Source organism: Pinus tabuliformis, chromosome 7 (genome assembly GCF_031772625.1).
Source record: "Pinus tabuliformis cultivar Carrire ecotype Pingquan chromosome 7, CPIR1, whole genome shotgun sequence".
NCBI classification, from domain to species: Eukaryota; Viridiplantae; Streptophyta; class Pinopsida; order Pinales; family Pinaceae; genus Pinus; species Pinus tabuliformis.
The window spans coordinates 73234236-73257365 of record NC_142293.1 but is presented as its reverse complement, the minus strand read 5'-3'; the positions used below and the strand labels follow the sequence as shown (position 1 = coordinate 73257365).

Below are 23130 nucleotides of genomic sequence, written 5' to 3'. Positions count from 1 at the left end.
TCTCTTCGGTGATTGCTCTTGCTCTTGCTCGGGCTTTGTCTTCACCTCAGCTCCGATACCATGTTAAGTTATGGTATGTTCTATGCTTATAATAGTTTACTTCTTTTTCTTATTATATTCCATAGATTAGCAATCACATGTACATAAAGTAAAGTGTAGATAGAACATTAAACGATCGACAAAAAACAAGCCAAGACAAGAGACACAAGATGTGGCGGCTAGCCAGGGACAAACCCCACAATGTGTGGGGAAACCCTTTGATCAAATCTTCTTTTATCTTCAATAATTCAGTGGAGAGAAATAGTACAATAAATCTGATTCATATTAGCAGTAGCAAACCCTAGATCAGCAACATCAGCATTAGTGGCTTCATTATCAAACTAGGGCAGACGATATCTCACAAACCGACCGTCAGATTGACTTCATTCCACCACCAAAAGTTGCGGCTTTCAGAGGAGGTTCAGATGAAACTACAACACATTTCCAAAGAGGAGATATTCTAGGCCACGCAGGTCAATCTTTACTTCTGCAGTTGCAGCTTTAGTTTCTATTTCTAGCTTCAAACTAGGGCAGTCGATATCTTGAAAACCGTTCGTCGGATTGACTTCATTCTACCACCAAAAGTTGCGAATTTCAGAGGAGGTTCAGATGAACCTACAGCGTAGTTCCAAAGAGATCTTCTAGGCCATGCAGGTCAATCTTTACTTCTTCAGTTGCAGCTTCAGTTTCTATTTCCGGCTTTAAATTAGGGCAGTCAATATCTTGCAAACCGTTCGTTGGATTGACTTCATTCCACCACCAAAAGTTGCAGCTTTCAGAGGAGGTTCAGATGAACCTACAATGCAGTTCCAAAGAGGAGATCTTCTAGGCCACGCAGGTCAATCTTTACTTTTGCAGTTGCAGCTTCAGGTTCAATAGCGTCTGGCTTCACATGTGTGAGAGAGAGACCCATTTTTGCGTAGTAGAGAAGAGACTCATTTCTAGAGAGAGAGAGATGTGATGAGAAGACTAAGTGAAAATGAGGAAAATTCCTCTTATATTTATACACAACGTTGGTGTTTGAATAGATGCGACTGTTGGGCTTCTGAGCCTACGTGAATTGTAGGTCGGCTTGATAATAATTCCATAATCAAAATAAATTCATATCTCCATGAATACTTATCGAAATCGGATGATCTTTATATCAATCCTACACCTCTCGACGAGAGGAATCTAATAAAAATATTATTAGCCATGAATAAGATGACCCACATGAAGTTTTTCCCTGGTTTCCAATTTTAACAAGAGACCAAGACAACTTCAAATAAGGAGTTTAGTAAGCCTAAGTCTGACTCACAGTCAGTAATTGAATTTAAAGAAATCATGATGAGGGTCGATGAGATGCCTTGGGAATTAGAATAAAGGTTGAGGTGTCAGATTCGAGAAGCTAACATTTAGCTTACAGATAGTCAGCATCGCGAATGGTTTATAGCTTCACTTCTGCCTCACTTGAGAGTTTCTCTGTCACAACAGAAGATAGGAACACAGGCATAAGCATTGGAAATTGCAATGAGGTTGCATGCATCACCTATTCAGGATACGATCTTGGGGGTACAACAAATCCCCTCAAAATTAACAAGCTTACACCTGGAGTTACAGAGTTTGAAGAAATAAAAGGAGACTAAACTAGAAGTGCACGTGGATAAAGACCATTGTCCCGTGTACGTGAATTATATTACATGAGGGGGACCAATTCCCATAAAGCCAGAAACACCAACAGGGCTGAGCATGGGGACTACGCTATGGTGTGCTATTTTTCAAGTTGCTGGACAACATACGACAAATAATTTCCACTTACTTCAAAAGTTCGTTTGGACACCCCAACAGTTGTTCTGTAACTTCTACAAATATGTGGGCCACGATGAGCGCCATTGTTGAAGCTATGAGCTGATGATGGAAAGGATGCCTACATACAGGATGCAAGAAGAAACTCAGCCTCCAGATTAGGGCACTGGAGGAGGGCGTGGAGGGTATCAAGGTCGAGGATGGGGTTGCGGAGGAGGAGGACCTGGTAGAGGTCATGTAGATTATCTGCTACAACTGCGGACAACCAGGACACTACGCACGAGAGTGCCAAAATCCTACACACCCATCGTGTCAATACTGCAGACAGTTTGACCATACTATAGAAGAATGCCCGATACTAATAGCTAAAATTCAAGAGAAGAAAACGCAACCTCAACAGCCTACACAAAATCTACAGATGATAAGGGTTGAGTGCTGCGAAGAAGATCAAAACATTAACATTGTGCTAAGAAGTGGAATGATGACTAGCGACTGATAAGGGTAAACAAATTGAAGAAGAAGGATGGATCTGCAAAGCACCAGAGAAAGAAGCTGGCTTTGATCTGGATCGTTGTTAAATTTGGAAACTAGGGCCAAACTCCATGTGGGTCATCTTATTTATGGTAGCTGATATTTTCTTGGATCCCTGTCATCGAGAGGTGTAGGATTAATCTGAAGATCATTCGATTCCGATAAGTATTCATGGAGTTATGAATTTATTTGTGTTATAAGACAATTCGTCAAGGTCGACCAGCAACCAAATAAACCCCACATATGCTCAACGTTTTAGTATAAATAGAGGTGGTCTTCAAGTCATTTCGACACACACTTGGGATCTCTTCCTCTCTCTACTTGTCTTTGGGTTTTAGTAGGAGGATAGATTCTAAGGAATAACGCTGCCCTGATCCAGAAGGCAAAAATCCAGAACTACCAGAAAAGCCAGAATTGTCGGAAAAGCCAGAAAATCTGGAACTGTCGAAAATTCTGGAAAAGTCAGAAAAGCCGGAACTAATGGAAAAGCGGGAACTACCAGAAAAGCCGTAACTGCTGGAAAATCCAGAAAGTCAGAAAAGTTGGAAAAGCCGGAACTACTGGAAAAGTCGGAAAAGCCTGAAAAGCCGGAAAAGACGGAAAAGCCAGAACTGCTAGAAATGTTGGAACTGCTGGAAAAGTCGGAATTGTTGGAAAAGTTGGAAATGTCGAAACTGCCAGAACTGCCAGAAAAGCCAGAATTGCCAGAATTGTCAGGAACAACTGGAACTGCCAGGAATAGCTGGAATTTCCGGAACTACCGGGAATTGCCGAAACTGTCGGAACTACTGGGAATAGTCGGAACTGTCGGAACTACCAGGAATAGCAAGGAACTGCTAGAACTGTCGGGAACTTCCGGAACAACAGGAGCATCTGTAGCAAAAAAATACACCAAGCATGCAATGTTACAGCTAGCATGCAACAACAAGCATGCTAGGGACAACAAGAAAGCAAGGGACAACAAGCAAGCAAGGTGCAGCCAACACATAGGTCATGATGACAACATGGTGTAGCTAATGGCACATAATGCAGTATAGTGATGGGTAAAGTCATGATTAATGAAGCAAGATGAGATGCAGTATAGTGATGATGGGTGCAACATGGAGCAGCACGGTGAGGTGCAGCGTGATGACGAAATGTAGCACAACGATAGGTGAAGGACACCTTGGAGAATCAATTGAAGCAGCATGTCTTCAACTGATCTCATGTATCATCTTCATAGAGATGATCTATGCTCTTATATAGATAACTCAAAGTGTTGACTTCTATTGTAAATGTACTATCTCTCTCTCTCTCTGCTGAACTATTGAAGAACATATAAGAAGAATTGATCAAGGGTTTCCCCACATTGGGGTTTGTCCCTGGCTAGCGCCACATCTTGTGTCCTCTTGTCTTGGCTTGTCTTCTGCAATTTATGTTTATGTTCTATCTGCAGTTTACTTTAATGCTGATGTGTTTGCTAATTTGGAAAATATATGGAGCTAACTATGAAAATTGAAATAAATTGCTCTAAGCATAGAACATACCTAAAATTAACATGGAATCAGAGTTGAGGTGAAGACAATGCCCAAGTAAGAATGAAAGAGCAATCACCGAAGACAGTTGGGAAAGGACAAAAGGATCAGTGGATTCGTCATCCCTCTTCAAATTCACCGAGGGTGAAATCAAAGCAGAGAATATTATCAGAATGGCACAATAGAAGTTTTGATGGCCTACCTAAAGATCACTTCACTGGGAAGTTCGAATCTAAGGGTGGAAGGAATGGCAGATGCCTTGGTTGCAATAAGTTCGGCCATTATGCGAAGGAGTGTCCAAATGTCAGAGACACATCTCTTGATGAAGATAATAATCATTCCAGGGACATCTTCAATGATCAAAGGAATGACAGGTAATGCAGGTCATCAAGGAAATGGTCGACTCTTCAAAGAAAGCAAGGAACCCTAGGTATGAAGAATCAAATGTTGTTTCTGATAAGATAAAGAAGCGTTATCATGTATTGGCCCTCTCCTTCAGATTCTTTGGGAATTTGGCTTATTGATTGTAGTGCTTCAAGGCACTTCATTAGATAGATGGGTGCACTCTCTAATTTGGTAGAGATGGAAACAATCGTGGGATTATACTTGGAGCCGATGCCACCTATCCCAGAAAGGGTGTAGGGAATGTTATCCCTCAATTGAATGAGGGTAACTCAATTCATTTAAAGAATCTCTTTTATGTACCTGATCGCAAAAAGAACCTGGTGTCAATTTCAGCAATGGAAGTCAAAGGTTTTAGGGTGGCACTCATCGATGGAAAGGTACGTGTTTGAAAATAGAATTTTCAAAGATGTTTTTGAGTTCAGGGTTGTATCAAATTGTAGGAAGTCCACTGGGGACCATGTCCATTGACACATATCACTGAAGGTCTGTGAGTCAGATGGTGACAGGGATGCTTGAATTCAAAAAGAGCATGAAAGTACATGTATGAGATGTATCGAAGGAAGATCTTACAAGGGGACCATTCCCCTCATGTAGTAGGTCCACAGGTTTGGAACAACCCGAGGGGTTTGAGATTGATGATTAGGAATCTCACGTATGCAAGTGGAAGAAAGCCCTTTATGGCTTGAAGCATAACTCCTCGGGCGTAGTATGAGAGGAGTTGCAGACCCTCTCATTTGCAGAAGTAAGAAGGAGTTGGATTCCAAATGTGGAATGATAAATTGCAAGCCTGTGACTACCTCGAGGATCTTAACTTTCAGAAGTTATATGGTAGTGATGTCGGACCAGATTTGGGAAATTCCTCCGAGTTTCATAAACTCATTCGCATTGATGTTCTTGGTGAACTTCCGTCCAAACATATGTTTTGCAATTAACATGGTGAGCTCATATTTGGTTGAGCCTCATTGGATTGGTTCCAAGAATCTTCTGAGATATCTTTAGGGCACAATCTCTCATGGATTGAGATGCATTGTCGGAAATATGAAACTGAATGATTATTCGAATGCTGAGTGGGCAGGCAATGTGGAGGATCACTAGAGCACTTCTCAGTGCTGGTTCTCTTTGGATTCTGCTTTGATATCATGGATGAGCAAGAAACAGAAGTCAGTTGCTATAAGCACCGTCGAGACCAAATACATAGCTACGAGTATAATCTCGTGTGACGCTGCATGGTTGCAGAAGCTCTTAAGTGAGTTGTTTGTACACATGATGAATACCACTTTGATTCTCTGTGACAACCAGAGGGGTATTCAATTATTGAGGATCCCATATTCGATGATTGCTCTAGCAGATAGACATAAGATACTACCTTATCTAGGATATGGTAAGTCGATGAGCGAGGAGGCTCCATCGCATTGAGACTGATCTACAGGTCGTAGAAATTTTGTCAAAACCCCGAGGAAAGGTCAAATTTGTGACTTTCTCGAACAACTTGGAGTCGTTGAGAGACCTTCTTATAAGGGTCCTAAATTTTTCATGCATTGAGCTTTGGGAGCTCTGAGGGGCTTAGGGTACTTACTGGAGCAACATATGACCATAGGGTGACTCACCCTCCCCTGGTGGTGCGCTATGTACAGGATGACAAGTTCAACCTTCCCCTATGATACCCCATGGTAACTGTCGAATAGGATGATTAGTTCTCCTGTGGGTTGGGATGATTAGTTCTCTCGTGGCAACCGTGGAACAGGATGATTAGTTCTCCTGTGGGACAGGATGATTAGTTCTCCTGTGGCAACTGTGGAATAGGATGATTAGTTCTCCTATGGGCCAGGATGATTAGTTCTCCCGTGGCAATTGTGGAACATGATGATTAGTTCTCCCGTAGGCCAGGATGATTAGTTCTCTGTGGCATCCACTGGACAGGATGATTCATTCTCCTGTGGATAGGATGATTAGTTCTCTTGTTGAGGCATCCTACCCATGCAGTCTGGGACTCATGGGAAGTACCTCTCATCTGATTAATGAGTAGGGAAATGAGGATAGGGACCATAAAAGTTCTATTGATGGACGCATCGTTGTATTTACCGTACTCCCTATGCTAGGATGACCTCCATTGATATGTGATCAATGAAACTGATATGGGATCAGTATGAGTGGTTTGAGACACTCTCTTGTGACATTGATTTGGGATTAGTATGAGTGGTTTGAGATACTCTCTTGTGATATTGATCCGGGATCAATAAAACTGACTTCAGGTCAGTAAGAGTGATGTGACACACTCTCTTCAGATGAAACTGACTTCAGGTCAGTAGAGAATGGTATGAGACATTCTCGATCAATTCTTCTTCTTCATGGCTTAGTAGAGTAGAGAAGAGCAGAGAAAAGTAGAGCTCAGCAGAGTAGAGCTCAGCAGATCAGAGTAGAACAGAGCAGTGTAGGGCACTGATGGCAGAGATAGTACAGTCGGACATATGGATCAGCGGATGGAGTTCTCCCTAGTTGAGAGTGTTAAATTTGGCAAATAGGGCCAAACTCCGTGTGGGTGTTCTTATTTATGGCACCTGATATTTTTCTTGGATCCCTCTCATCGAGAGGTGTAGGATTGATCTAAAGATCATCCGATTCCGATAAGTATTCATGGAGTTATGAATTTATTTGTGTTATAAGACAATTCGTCAAGGTTGGCCAGTAACCAAATAAACCCCACATGTGCTCAATGTTTTAGTATAAATAGAGGTTGCCTTCAAGTCATTTCAACGCACACTTGGGATCTCTTTCTCCCTCTACTTGTCTTTGGGTTTTAGTAGGAGGAGAGATCCTAAGGAATAACACTGCCCTAATCTAGAGGGAAAAAAGCCAGAACTGCTGGAAAAGTCGGAATTGATAGAAAAGCTGGAACTGCTAGAAAATTCGGAAAAGCCGGAAAAGTCAGAAAAGCCAGAAAATCTAGAACTGCCGGAAAAGCCAGAAAAGCCGAAACTGCCGGAAAATCCAGAAAAGCCAGAAAAGTTAGAAAAGCTGGAAAAGTCGGAACTGTTGGAAAAGTTAGAAAAGCTTGAAAAGTCGGAAAAGCCGGAAAATACGGAAAATCCAGAACTTCCGGAAAAGTCGGGACTACCGGAAAAGTCAGAATTGTTGGAAAAGCCAGAAATTCCGGAACTGTCGGAACTGCTAGAAAAGCCGAAAATGCCGGAAAAGCCAGAACTGGCGGAATTTCCAGGAACATCGGAACTACCGGAACTGCCGAGAACAGTCGGAACTGCTGGAACTGTCGGGAATTGCTGGAACTGCCGGAACTGCCAGGAAGAGCCGGAACTGCCGGAACTGCTGGAACTGCGAGGAAGAGCCAGAACTGCCAAAACTGCCGGGAACAGCCGGAACTATCGGAACTGCTGATAACAGTCGGAACTGCCAGAACTGCCAGGAACTACCAGAACAACCTGGGCATCTGTAGTAGCAAATACACCAAGCATGTAGTGTTACAGCTAGCATGCAACAAGAAGCATGCTAAGGACAACAAGCATGCTAGGGACAACATGAAAGCAAGGGACAACAAGCAAGAAAGGTGTAGCCAACACATAGGTCAGGATGACAACACGGTGCAACAATGGCACATAATGCAGTACAATGATGGGTAAAGTCATGATTAATGAAGCATGATGAGATGCAGTATAGTGATGATGGGTGTAGCATGGTGCAGCGCTGTGAGGTGCAACATGATGATGAAATGCAACACAATGATAGGTGAAGGATTCACCTTGGAGAATCAGTTGAAGCAGCATGTCTTCAACTGATCTCATGTATCATATTCTTAGAGATGATCTATGCTCTTATCTAGATAAGTCAAAGTGTTGACTTTTGTTGTAAACATACTCTCTCTCTCTCTCTCTGCTGAACTATTGAAGAACATATAAGAAGAATTGATCAAGGGTTTCCCCACATTGGGGTTTGTCCCTAGCTAGCACCACATCTTGTGTCCTCTTGTCTTGGTTTGTCTTATGTGATTTATGTTTATGTTCTATCTACAATTTACTTTAATGCTAATGTGATTGCTAATCTGGAAAAGATATGGAGCTAACTGTGAAAATTGAAATAAATTTCTCTAAGCATAGAACATACCTAAAATGAACAATCGTGCTAAGGAAACATTTATGGAATCCAAGAAGAGCTTCGCTGAGGCCTCCACCTCAGGAAGCTAGGACAAGGTACAAGAAACCAGTGCGCCTGCAGAGGTTGATCCCTCTGTACTCACTACGTTTTTGGAGACCTGCATAAAATTGTTGCGCGATAGAAAAGTTGTGGAAGGCCTGCAGGAATTAATAAATAAATGCACCAGCAAAGAGAAAGTCCCTGATGGACACCGGGTGGTTAGAAAAATTGGCAAACATAAGGCATGAACAGGGCGCGAGATGAGGCTCACCGCGTAGATAGGTGATTATGAGATGGACCAGGTCATCTTGGATCTAGGATTCGATGCGAACGTATTACCGAAACAAACATGGGAAAGGATGGGGAGACTTTGGTTGCAGTGGTCTTCGATTCAGCTTAGAATGGCGAACCAACAGAAAATCATCCCCATGGGTCGATTATATGGAGTAACAATTGATATTCAAGGTGTGAGCACGGTAGTAGACTTTGAAGTTATAGAAATTGTCGATGATAGTAATCCATACTTCGCACTCCTGGGAATTGACTGGGCCATTGATTTGAATGGGGTCATCAATTTGAAGAAGAGGACAATGTCGTTTGAAAGAAAATCACTTCGGGTTGTAGTACCATTGGACCCTACAGAAGGGGTGTGATATATTGAACTAGTCTGCAATTATGAAGAATGTGATGATGAACTGGATCAAATCTACAAAATAATAGTGCGAGATCAGGACTAGATCAATCCAATGACAAATGGGAGGATTTCATGGAAGCGGGAGAGTTCTTGCACCTCTGATTCAGATGAGGAGTTAGAGCATTGACATAATCGCTTACATGAAGTGTCTACATTGCAATGCAATATGAAGACGAAGTCGTTGCGCTTATTTTGTCAGAGATAAGGAAAATACCCTATTGTGATGGCCTAACTGACATAGATCTATTTTTGGATGAATTTGAGCGTGAAGTCCCTGAGGATCACCACTTCCAAGCATTAGAGTTGTCATTGTGCGCTACATCTACATGACGGTGGGGTATGCATAAGGATAGTTTTGCTAGATGGCGAGATTACAAAAGAATGATGAAGCTACTATTTGGGTGTGCTAACACCGGAATGACTGAGAAATATAATGGAAGGGATGATTCGCGCAATCACCTAGCGAAATGGACTAAAGCATGGGGAACAAAACCACAGCCAGAGTGGGTACACATATTTTTCCATACTTTGGATACAATTCCCATGAATTGGTATCTAGAAACGGAGCTCTTCCATGGTACTGCGGAATGGGATGTATTGAAGGAAGGATTCTTATTGACCTTCAGCTTTGAAGACGGCTTCGTAAGCATCGATGAAGTGCTACAAGAGATTAAGGTGGTTATCTTCAGAACACCGACGGAACCTATGGAATGGATCCAACCAGATTGGAGCACCCAGCTGCGCCATGCGTTGGAATGCTATAATGTAACCGCTGAAGAGGAAGATGAAGATTCGAGAAACATTAATATTCCAAAGGCAGAAGGGTATCGCGAAGTTGAAGGCCCACAAATAGAAAACCTGGACATCTCCGCACCTTTGAAGAAAAAGCAAGTAAACATTGGCACTAAAGAAGAATCGAAGTTTGCAAAAATTGGAGATTATTGGGACAATGCTACCCTGGATAAAGTTGTTGAGTTACTCCGCGAATAACAAGATCTCTTCCCTACTAAGTTTTCGGATTTGAAGGGCATAGTTTGCAATTTTTGCATTATGAACACTCTGAAGCTAGATGCGAAGCCTATTAAACAAAGGCCGTATCATCGTAATCCTAAATAAAAGGAAAAGGTTCGCCAAGAGATGGGTAAGATGATGGAGGTAGGCGTCATAGAACTGGTTGAAGAATCTGATTGGGTGAGATTGATGGTGGTTCAGGAGAAGAAACAAAAAGGTGAAATAAGGATTTGCATAGATCTGTAGAAGATTATTGATGCGTATGTCCACGACCCGTTCCCAACGTTGTTTACAGGTGAAGTGTTAGACAATGTTGGAGGCTAGGAAGCTATTGTGGTAAAAACACAACCCCCCCATTATTGATGTGTTCACTTCAAATAATGGGGACCCTTTCTATTAAAATTTTGGCTAAGCACCTTTTTGGATTTTTATTTAGTTGATTAGTGTACGCTTTTGTTAATTTTTCATTTCCTTGGGATTCTTGTTTTGATTACTTTGTTAGAATCAATTTTTTATAAGCTTCATATTGACGCTTGTTTCGCCTCATTTGGTCAACTGGTTTGAAAATGGCACTCTGAAAGTTTGATTATTTATGTAGCCTGGGTTAAAAATGCATAAAATGTACAATATCACATTTTGTAAATAAATTAGTTCAATAATGCATTCATTTTAAATATTAACCCATAGCGAGTTTTTATTAACATTTTTCCATTTTTAGTTATGCAGCCAAATCATTAATTATCGAGATTTTAATAATTCACTCCAATTCCAAATCAAATCCTAATCTCAAAAACCCAAAATTTTCAAAGTCGCTGTAGTTTATTTTTTTTACTTTTATTAAAGAGTGGCTGTAGTTTATAAAATAACCCTCATAAAATAAAATCAAAATCAAAATTGATTTTTAATATTAAATCTCAGATTAATTAAATTAATTATTATTTAAAATATAATTAATTTAATTAAACTAAAATTTAATATATAAAAAAATATATATCGGATCGGAAGTTTTATGGGACATATTCTAAAACCCCCGATACATACCATGCCCCGATACCCCGATGCGATATCGGATCGGTGAATTTGACTTGACACATTTTAAAAAGCCCATTAGCCATCCCCCGATGCGATTTGCCGATAAGCATAACTCAATGGGGCATTAACTTAGGTTATAAAGCTTATACTCCATTTGTTTTTTTCAACTCACTCATACGTATGAGTGGAGTTAATAAAAGGTAGGTTGGTATATTAGTTTAAGTTATAATATAACATATTAAAGTAATTATTTAATATTTTAAATTAGTTAATATATATTATTTAATTAATGAATTTTAAATTAATCAGATTAATTAATTTATAATATTTAATTAATTTGATTGATTTAAATTTAAATATCAGTTAGTTAAATTAATAAATAGTTTATTAATAATTAGTTTAGTTTATAATTAACAATTAATTTAGAATTAATTAGAATTCTAATTTAGGATTTAATTTTTAATGAGAATTTTTTTTTTAGCACAGCAACAGAATTTCCAGATTCATGCCAGATTTGACTCATCAACTTTGGAAGCTCATAGAATGAGGTTTACTTGGCCAAATGAAGCCCAGGACGGCTCATTGGAAAGAGAAAATCAAGGAGAATATTTCTGAGGAGGTTTCACTAATAGATTTGGTCATTTATTGGATAAAAAATCAGGCAGAAAATCAAGCTCCGAATTTTGAAAACAAAATCAACTTTCTGAGTTTTATTTTTATTTGTCCAAGCCTCTTCTAAATTGCAGATTCACTCGTCAATGATATCCTTGGCCAATCAAAACATCACATGCACCAATAGAAAGCTTACATTTTATTTTCAATTATTTATTTGAATTAGCTTGGATTTGATTTAATTGCCAGAAATGATATTTTGATTGCATCTTAATTTATTTTGATTTCGTTTTGCAGGAAAACCATGGAAGAAATATGGATAAAAAGATCTCGATCAATGAGGATGCTCCAGCAATTGAAGATCAGAATTTTGAGCAAGTAAAATTGGATTTAGCAGATTTCTCTTCAACAAACTCTTCTCTCAAGAATTTCTTCACAAATAGTATAAGTAATAGATTGCAGAATGGAATCAGGGCTGCTCTCCTCTGCAATTCTAGACTTCTAAAAGCAATAATGTAATAGGAACTTAGAGTTGTAGGAGAGAGGAGAGAAAATCTCAGATCTGAGGATTATTGAGGATTTTTCCTTTGTATCTTGAATTATGTATGAGGGGCAGAGTTTGCACTATTGTGGCTCTAGTTTTAAAGGCAGAAGTTCAAGCAATGTAAAGGACTGTTGGAGACCAAGATCAAAGAAATGGATGCAATAAATTGGTATTTTTAATACTACTAATTCAAATATCAGTTTCATTTTTATGGTAACAGGAATGTGTTATTTTATTCATGTTTGTGCACTATTGTCAATATGGGTAGTTTGTCTCAATGTTGTTATCATGTATTTCTGTTCTTATGGATTAATTTCTAATTTCTGAGTAACTATTTACTCAGAAATCTGCCTTATTAAAACTGATTTATTGAATGGTAATATGTTGTGAACTATTTCCCCATATTATTGTTTAGTTATTGGATTTGCTGATTTGATAATCAATATCATTTATGTGAACTACTTCCTGAGTGTTGTTGGTTTATTATTTCAGTTAAGAGGTCTCAATAGGATGTGTTTTGATATCCATAATATCAGTTAATTGAACTACTTCATTAACTTGATATTCATTATAAACAAGACATATCTAAATCCCAATACTTTAATTATCTTGCTCTTAGTTGGGTTAGATTTATATCTGCCTAATTAAGATAGGATTTAGATTAGTTTCTTTTGCTTGCATCATAGAATAAGCTTGCATTTAGAGTAATTTCTACATTCTTTTAAGTCCTCTCCTCAAAGAGGCAAAATTTTAGTTGTGGCTTGGCTGAACCCAAATCAGCTTAAGGGTCATTATCTTGCCTGGTCAGCAAGAAGAAGTGATCTGATATCCCTGTCTATTGGTAGTTAAAGATACATTATAAACCAATAGCAATAGGGAGAAGGTAACTGGACCTAGTTAAACCAGTCGGAGCCACCACACCAAACGGAAAAGGAGCTGCTTTAAGGTCCGGACCGGGTGGTTATCCCCCAATGTTGTTGCAACGATTTTCGAGGCATCAACATTTTTGGCGCTAGAAGGAGGGCTGAGACTTTTTGTCTATTGGAGTCTTTTCAATTTTAACATTTTGTTTAAATCACTATGGCTCCTCTTAAGCTTCCAATTTGGAGTTGCATCCATGGACGTGCATCTTCCAATACCCCACCTGAAGTGGTAAGACTCTTGTCTCAGGTAAAATTCAATGGTAAGGGAAATTCTTCTGCTTTTAACCATGTCTTTCGGTTTCTTCAAAATGTTTTAAAATATGATTTTCAAGGGATTGATGAAGGCATTTTATGCAGAATTTTTACTCTCACATTTGCGGCAAAAGCCAGAAGCTGGTGTAGAACTCTTCCAGTTGCTTCAATCCACAGCTGGGATCAATTTGTTACAATTTTCATTTGTAAATTCGACAGCTATGATTATGAACAGGTATGTGAAGAAATTGAATATCTACGTAGGTTTGAAAATGAGTCTGTTAATGATTTTAATATTCGATTTCATTTGAATTGTTTAAGATTTAAAGACGAAGATAAACCTACGGAAGAAGAATCATTAGATTGGTTTGAATATATTTGTTCTCTTCCACCCATTCCCAATCCATATGAAATTAATTCAAGCATTGTTCCATCCCCTTCCAATATAAATGAGAGTCCCAATTTGAATGTGCAAATAAATGGTGATGAAGTGGTTTCACAAAGTTTGGAAAATATTTCCATTCAAATACAAGAAGACAACAACAACAATTTTGGAGAAAAATCTGCCTTGAAATCTGAAAGCTACTTTGAAGTAAATTCGGAAAATCAAATCGCAAATCAGCAAGTACAACTAGCAATCAAAATGCAAACTGTTGTACAAATTTCTGAATTTTTCCATGATGAGCAAATGCCAAAATCAGAGAAGCAAAGCAGCGTTCTTCAAGAAAGCATACGCACACAAATGAATGATCAGCGATCTGAAATTAACAATGAACATAATGCACAAGAGTTTTCAAACAGAGACAGTTTTAAATGCATTGTTTCAGGTTCACATTTTTCTCTTTATCCTGATATTTTCAATGATGGTAATATTTTTCCTCTTGGTATTAATGATATTTTAGAAATTAAAGAGGATGATTTAAATGAATTACCATTAAATTTTTATCAAGATAAAGAAACAATAATTGATCATTCTTTTGCCACTAATGAACATGAGATTTTTGTTCCTCCTTGTTTTGGTATATTGGATGAAATCGAAGGGAATTCCAGGGAATTTTGTGAAGTCATTTATGATGATTACTCTGACATTGAGGATGTTGATTTTTATTCTTCTCAAGAGAATCCTCATGATAAAATTCAAATAACATCTGAGGATGAAGAACGCTTCAATTTAGGAATTATCTCAACTAATCCTCATTTTAGAGCAGCAAATTATCTCCATGATTTCACCATTCAAGAAATCATTCCAATTTATGATTCATATGAGGAACAAACTCCCATTCCTATTCATAATCATAATTCATTTTCTATTTCACAAGTTGGAATTTGAAATTACTCAAATTCCATAATTCTAGCCAATCCTTGTGAAAGAGAAATTATTTCAAAACAATCCCAATTGTGCTGTAACATTATTTGTACAAATAGTGATTTCATTTTAGTTTTTCTTTCACAGTTATTCTGTTTAAATTTAGATTTACTTTCTGATTTTATTTTGCAAAATTTTCACACTTTTCGCTGGCATATTGAACACCTTACTATCAAACACTCAATTGATGCATTGCCCGATTGGGAAATTGAAGTTTCATATTATAATCATGAGCATCAAAAGATATCAATATTTCAATTTCAATCAATGCTAATGTTTCATCAAAAGCTTCTATTTTTTCAAAGGCAATGTCAACAAGAGAATGTATTTTTGCAATCTGGCCAGCAATTCAATTCAATTAATAACTTTCCATTTCATTTGAAAGATTTCCATCCATTTTTCATTAATTCATTTGAAAAATATTTGGAAATTTTTCTCTCAAAGGAAATGGTTAATAGCTTAACATTTGTACATAACACTAACAATTTTTTTCAGGTCTTTAAATTTGAAAACTCATATCCACAATTCGGCCTGTCATCTCCTCTTTTGAACGTTTCCCAATCATTAATGGAAATCCATCCAGATTTCTATGATCCAATTGGTATTCAATTGGAAAGGAAATTTCAAGAGAAAGAGATTTTAAATCAGCTACTAACAATAATTGTGCATTTTGATTTCATATTTAATTTTCTTAGTTTAATTAGATGTGTATTTTTATTACTAACATTTGAACTGTACATACATGCAGGAATTAAAATGAAAAAATGGTTACACTGGAAATATGACTATACCTAGTCATTTTCATGTACATGGTTAGAATAGGAGTAGAATTAAATTAGTTAGTTTGTTTTTTGTAGTTAATTTATTTGCAATAGTTCTGTAGATTAAAAAATAAAACAAAGCAATCAGCCTTCTCGTACATGTTCAGTGGAAACATTTTTCCTTATCAGAAAATTTTAATTCTTGCTTTCCTTTTTGAAATTTCTTATAGCGATATTTCTACTCTGCCTATTTTGAATAATGTCTTGATTAAATTCAATTAAAGTTGCACTTGGTATCGATTGCCTCAAAGCCACTTTTCTTCATTTCGGGATTTCCTTCTAAGATTTTCTCTTGAAATTTATATGGTAAGAATTTAAGGATAAAAAAGCTTCATGACCCCATTATCCCATGACATGTATGACTGTCTATGATAAGCTTAATTCTAATTCCATCATTATTAGTCAGTCCAACCTTTCACGGTAATCATATGAAGTTCATATTATCTTCCTCGGAGTTTGCTAAAAGCTGATTTTAAGGATGTCCATTTTGCCAAGTGCACACATTCAAATCTGTTTTGATATTTTTTTACAATTAGTGGCTTAATCTCATTCTAATCTTTAGTTTATTATCTGATGCTGTAAAATGCATCATCTTTATTTACTAAAGGCATTATTGAACAGTCACTATAACAATACAGATTTTTCTCAAGATTAATTTGGAATGAGCAGAGGTAATAAATTGTTGTTTCACTTCAAAAGGGAAGCATAGTTTCATATTTATTTCTGGTGAATTTTATATTCCATGGACATCAATAAACAGATTTTATTTAGGCTGATTGCACACTTAGATTTAGAATAAATAATGAGATGATTTTAAACGAAAGAAAATTTTTGATAAATCAAAGGAAGAATTTGAAGATTTATGAGGTAAAATCTACAGACAATTTCATTCCAGGTACGCATTTACAAGTTTATTCTCATCCATTATTAGTTCATCCTTTCCTTAATTTATTTTTTATTCTGTTCTGTTTTATTTGCAGGTTTTCATTTTGTTTTCAAAACTTGTAGTAAGCAGCAAACCCATTTCAAATTTGCAACAAGTTCAGGGAAATTTCATTTCTGATTCATTAGAATTTAAACATCTTTGTAGCTTTGCTTTCATTCATTAGAAAACCCAATTGAAATTTCAAGGAATATCGTAATACCATTCGCATCATAAGATTTCATCAGAAGTGGTTTTTAGCATTTCTTTTGATAACAAATTGTTCATCAAAGACCTCCGATGTATTATCTTACTCATATGCCATATCGCATTTCGCATATCGGAGCTTTTGCAGTTGAAGTATATTTCTATTATCATAAATCGCCGATCTCCAATAATCGGCTTTACCGATATTGCGATGAACACATAATCTCGGACCCGATATGAAATTCAAATCAAAATCATAAAAAAATATCGCGTCCGTTCAATCGAAATAAAAGTAAGGGAATAATTTTAAAAGGGCCTATGTCTCGGATCCGCTCTTCATCGCATATCGGCATATCAAATATGGTTACACCATGTGCTTAAAATTGCCGATCGCCGACTAGCCACGTCATTCATCGCATATCGGCATCGCAAGAATCATATCGTGTTACATTGGGTACCAAAAGTTTGTCAATCGCCGATATCGCAATCGTCTCATCGCATTTTTATTTATGCTCATATCATATCTCTGAATTTGCGATGTGCGATGTGGGAAGCACAGTGTAAATATGCCCCGACCCCCGATATAATATTTCTTTAATGATGCGATCGCTCCATCTCATAGCACAACTTCTCATCGCATATTTTCATATCGGCGATTCGCCATTGCAACCTTTGATGCGAGACCTTCCAATGCATGCCTCTAAGCCATTAACATTCAATCGATATGTGGCATAGCAACAAAGTGAAGTCTTGCAAATTAAAATTCAAGCATGGTGAAGAGACATTTGATGCGGATCATCCGATGAGGCGATGTGTTAAAGCGAGCTTGGGTAACCACTATGGGAAAAGGGCAATTGATGACAAATTTGCAGCATACAAAAATCATTTCAATTTCTCATACATTTTAGTTTTAAATATATAATTCCATAATTAAAAATGGAATTCAAGACCTCTATCTTCATATTTAAATTTTATTATCTTGGATTTGGTCTTGATTCTGGACAATTTATCAAATCATGGAGTTTATATGAAACTTATAATATTATGAGGAATAGTCATTACTGCAAATTCTCATTCTCATCTCTGATGCATTTCTTTTAATTTCAATTTCCTTGAACACTAAGCATTCCATTTTTACATTTTACTGCTTGCTTCAGTTTAAATAAAATAAACAATGATTTTGGGTTATAGGATTTTGGTTAGTTTGACTTCTTTATGTTTTCAATGTTAATTAAAATAAGAAGTCATCTAGTTTGGAGAAACTGATACCTTTCAGGTAAGATCAAAAGCAATTATCGAATGGTAAGATTCATATACCCACTTTTATTAATTCGTTACTTTAGTTTCAGTTTTGTTTTTCTGATATAAAAAATCTGTTTTGCAGTTCTCCATTTGAAGCTTCCAATCCTCCGCCAGCTCATATTTTCGAAGTCCATACTCTTCTCCTGGCTTAATTTCAAGAAGCAGCGATAGTCTTCATTGAAATAGCTACACCAGGGAATTTCTGAACCTTTAGTTTGTTTCTTTAAGCATTCCTTTTTAGAAAATGATTAAGATGATGCTTGGAAATAAGAAGATTCATATCAGACAGAAAGTATTCATTGTGGCTGAATTTTACAATCACTGTTATCTAAAAGCCTAAAGCATTCACAACTCTGCAAGGTATGTTTTTCTAAATCTCAACATAAGAAGGAATGATTACATGCTTATTTTCTTTTTCTTCATATTGTTGGAGACATTGGTATAAACATTCTTGTTTGAGTTTATCTTGCGAAACTTGGATTTTCCTTTCCATTTTTAGAGATTTCTTTGTTTTTTTATTTTTTTTCGCTGATTTCTTTTCTCATTTTAGCATAAGAATTCTTTTCCTTTGGATTTCAGTTTTGATTTTGGTGACTTTGCCATTATTTATATGGAAGGCCTATTTGTTACCTAACAATGGTCAGGATACGTGGAGAAAAATTGTTAATAGTCACCTATTAGTTTTTTCTTAAATCTCTTAGTAAAGTTTGATTTTCTTATTATGAAGGTAGACATACTTAGGGAATAAATTATCAATTTAAAGAAGTTGGCAAAGTATCATAAAATCTGAAAATTTCTTTTTCATCAAATTGTAATCATTTTGAAATTTCAAAATTTTATTAAGATCTTTCAAAGTTTTATTATCAGTCAAGAAAAATTATTTATAACCAAGTAAAGACACTTTACAGCAAAGCACCTTTAACTTTGAAATTGTCATTCTTAACTCTGAAGGAGTCAATGATTCTCCCTGTCCCAAAGAGTCTTATTTTTCTAGAGTATAATCCTGAAATATATTTAAACTTAAAAGATAAGAGGTCTCATCGTGAGCCTGCTTACCATGATCATAGGGGAAAAATAGGCTGACATTACCAACACTGATAAACAAACCAGGGTAATGGCTTATGATTGCAAACAATTATAAGACAATGGGTCTCATCACGAGCCAACTTGTTTAGTCCGATTATAACTGGTGAATGGCATTGTCAACTATCTGGCCACCAAACCAGGACAATGGCTTTTAAAGATTTATAATAATAAATAAATAAATAAAAAAATAAAAAATAAAAATAAAAAATAAACATATATATATATGGATTTATTTCTAGATCAATAATTCTTAAAAAGATGGGATTCTGAATCATTGATGATTAAAAGGTAACCCTATCGAAACTATAGATGTTTTCTGGCAGCAGTGGCTCTACCTATGACAAAGGAGTATATTTTAAAAGCTAAGCTGTAAAGTGACCCCTGCTTTATCTCTACAAATAATTAAAGACTGATGTAGAATTTTGAAATATTTTAATGTATGAGGAATTTTAAGGAAAATTACAATTAGATGATTCTTGCTTTTATTCAGACTGATGAACTTAGTCAAGCATTTCAAGCATAATTTTCTCTTCTTTAATTATTTTTGCTTTAATTTTAGGAAAATCTCATTCATATCAAACAGAGATAACTGGTTCTTCTCCCGTGTGTCGCCATTGTTGTGGTAAAAACACAACCCCCCCATTATTGATGTGTTCACTTCAAATAATGGGATCCTTTCTATTAAAATTTTGGCTAAGCACATTTTTGGATTTTTATTTAGTTGATTATTGTACGCTTTTGTTAATTTTTCATTTCCTTGGGATTCTTGTTTTGATTACTTTGTTAGAATTGATTTTGTATAAGCTTCATATTGACGCTTGTTTTGCCTCATTTGGTCAACTGGTTTGAAAATGACACTCCTTTGAAAGTCTGATTATTTATGTAGCTTGGGTTAAAAATGCATAAAATGTACAATATCGCATTTTGTAAATAAATTAGCTCAATAACGCATTCATTTTAAATATTAACCCATAGTGAGTTTTTACTAACATTTTTCCATTTTTAGTTATGCAGCCAAATCATTAATTATCGAGATTTTAATAATTCACTCCAATTCCAAATCAAATCCTAATCTCAAAAACCCAAAATTTTCAAAGTGGATGTAGTTTATTTTTTTTACTTTTATTAAAGAGTGGCTGTAGTTTATAAAATTATCCTCATAAAATAAAATCAAAATCAAAATTGATTTTTAATATTAAATCTCAGATTAATTAAATTAATTATTATTTAAAAAATAATTAATTTAATTAAACTAAAATTTAATATATAAAAAAATATATATCGGTTCGGAAGTTTTATGGGACATATTCTAAAACCTCCGATACATACCATGCCCCGATACCCCGATGCGATATCGGATCGGGGAATTTGACTTGACACATTTTAAAAAGCCCATTAGCCATCCCCGATGCGATTTGCCAATAAGCATAACTCAATGGGGCATTAACTTAGGTTATAAAGCTTATACTCCATTTGTTTTTTCAACTCACTCATACGTATGAGTGGAGTTAATAAAAGGTAGGTTGGTATATTAGTTTAAGTTATAATATAACATATTAAAGTAATTATTTAATATTTTAAATTAGTTAATATATATTATTTAATTAATGAATTTTAAATTAATTAGATTAATTAATTTATAATATTTAATTAATTTGATTGATTTAAATCTAAATATCATTTAGATTAATATTAATTAGTTTTTTTTAATTAGATTAAATTTGTTTATAAATAGTTAATTAAATATCAGTTAGTTAAATTAATAAATAGTTTATTAATAATTAGTTTAGTTTATAATTAACAATTAATTTAGAATTAATTAGAATTCTAATTTAGGATTTAATTTTTAATGAGAATTTTTTTTAGCCCAGCAACAGAATTTCCAGATTCATGCCAGATTTGACTCATCAACTTTGGAAGTTCATAGAATGAGGTTTACTTGGCCAAATGAAGCCCAGGACGGTTAATTGGAAAGAGAAAATCAAGGAGAATATTTCTGAGGAGGTTTCACTAATAGATTTGGTCATTTATTGGATAAAAAATTAGGCAGAAAATCAAGCTCCAAATTTTGAAAACAAAATCAACTTTCTGAGTTTTATTTTTATTTGTCCAAGCCTCTTCTAAATTGCAGATTCACTCGTCAATGATATCCTTGGCCAATCAAAACATCACATGCACTAATAGAAATCTTACATTTTATTTGAATTAGCTTGGATTTGATTTAATTGCCAGAAATTATATTTTGATTGCATCTTAATTTATTTTGATTTCGTTTTGCAGGAAAACAGTGGAAGAAATATGGAGAAAAAGATCTCGATCAATGAGGATGCTCCAGCAATTGAAGATCAGAATTTTGAGCAAGTAAAATTGGATTTAGCAGATTTCTCTTCAACAAACTCTTCTCTCAAAAATTTCTTCACAAATAGTATAAGTAATAGATTGCAGAATGGAATCAGGGCTGCTCTCCTCTGCAATTCTAGACTTCTAAAAGCACTATTGTAATAAGAATTTAGAGTTGTAGGAGAGAGGAGAGAAAATCTCAGATCTGGGGATTATTGAGGATTTTTCCTTTGTATCTTGAATTATGTATGAGGGGCAGAGTTTGCACTATTGTGGCTCTAGTTTTAAAGGCAGAAGTTCAAGCAATGTAAAGGACTGTTGGAGACCAAGATCAGAGAAATGGATGCAATAAATTGGTATTTTTAATACTACTATTTCAAATATCAGTTTCATTTTTATGGTAACAGGAATGTGTCATTTTATTCATGTTTGTGCACTATTGTCAATATGGGTAGTTTGTCTCAATGTTGTTATCATGTATCTATGTTCTTATGGATTAATTTCTGATTTCTGAGTAACTATTTACTCAGAAATCTGCCTTATTAAAACTGATTTATTGAATGATAATATGTTGTGAACTATTTCCACATATTATTGTTTAGTTATTGGATTTGCTGATTTGATAATCAATATCATTTATGTGAACTACTTCCTGAGTGTTGTTGGTTTATTATTTCAGTTAAGAGGTCTCAATAGGATGTGTTTTGATATCCATAATATCAGTTAATTGAACTACTTCATTAACTTGATATTCATTATAAACAAGACATATCTAAATCCCAATACTTTAATTATCTTGCTCTTAGTTGGGTTAGATCTATATCTGCCTAATTAAGATAGGATTTAGATTAGTTTCTTTTGCTTGCATCATAGAATAAGCTTGCATTTAGAGTAATTTCTACATTCTTTTAAGTCCTCTCCTCAAAGAGGCAAAATTTTAGTTGTGGCTTGGCTGAACCCAAATCAGCTTTGTTAGCACTTGAAATTTCACCTCAGGCTGAGAAAGGTAAACCTCAAGGCAACATCAAACCATTTAGCCTCGTAGCTAGCCCTACGGGGCAGGAGAAGGCTCTCTCCGGTCTATCTCGTAAAATCTTCAATAGATGAGATAACCAATAAGGTAACACTGATATTAGGCTAGTAAACTGATCAAAGAGTTTGGTTTTGGTTTTCTTGGGGTTTTTGGTGGCAATTTGAGGAGAGGCCAATTTTGGGTGCGGGGATTGGACACCGTTTCTGCAGGGGGTTCCTTGGGGCGAGGTAAGAGACAGTGTTGATGCCTTTAACTGAGGTGGATGGTCAGGAATGAAAGATGAAGAGCTAAATAGAGCAAACAATAACTTTGAATTCTCTTTAGACAGAAGAAAACATTGAAATTAAACAAACTTAAAAGCAGAGCATGGCAGGCATGAATTCTTACTTTAACACTTCATTTGTTTAATGTGCAGAAGTAAAAGAAAGGAAATGAGTCACATAACAAGCTTACAAGTACATTGAGAAACACACCATCAACACATGTGTCCACAAGAATCCCAAAGAGGACTGCAAAACCCTGGTCTTCCTTAGCCAAAAATTGCAGAGATACAAGTGAAATAATA

General features: G+C 35.9%; 1 protein-coding gene across 4 annotated transcripts in view; it reads left to right on the top strand.

Moving 5' to 3' along the window:
- Positions 1 to 21531, top strand: part of LOC149245264 (peptidyl-prolyl cis-trans isomerase FKBP13, chloroplastic-like) — a 207804-nt gene extending 186273 nt beyond the window's left edge. For 3 of the 4 annotated variants that reach the window (XM_089457732.1, XM_089457729.1, XM_089457728.1), the window contains one exon: positions 21473 to 21531. In XM_089457732.1, the coding sequence (XP_089313858.1) occupies positions 21473 to 21516 (44 nt within the window). In that variant the 3' untranslated portion in view covers positions 21517 to 21531. Of the gene's footprint in view, positions 1 to 12066; positions 12108 to 21472 lie in introns of those variants that run through there. The other variant, XM_089457730.1, reaches the window with a different exon arrangement.
- The last annotated feature ends 1599 nt before the right edge of the window (positions 21532 to 23130 follow it).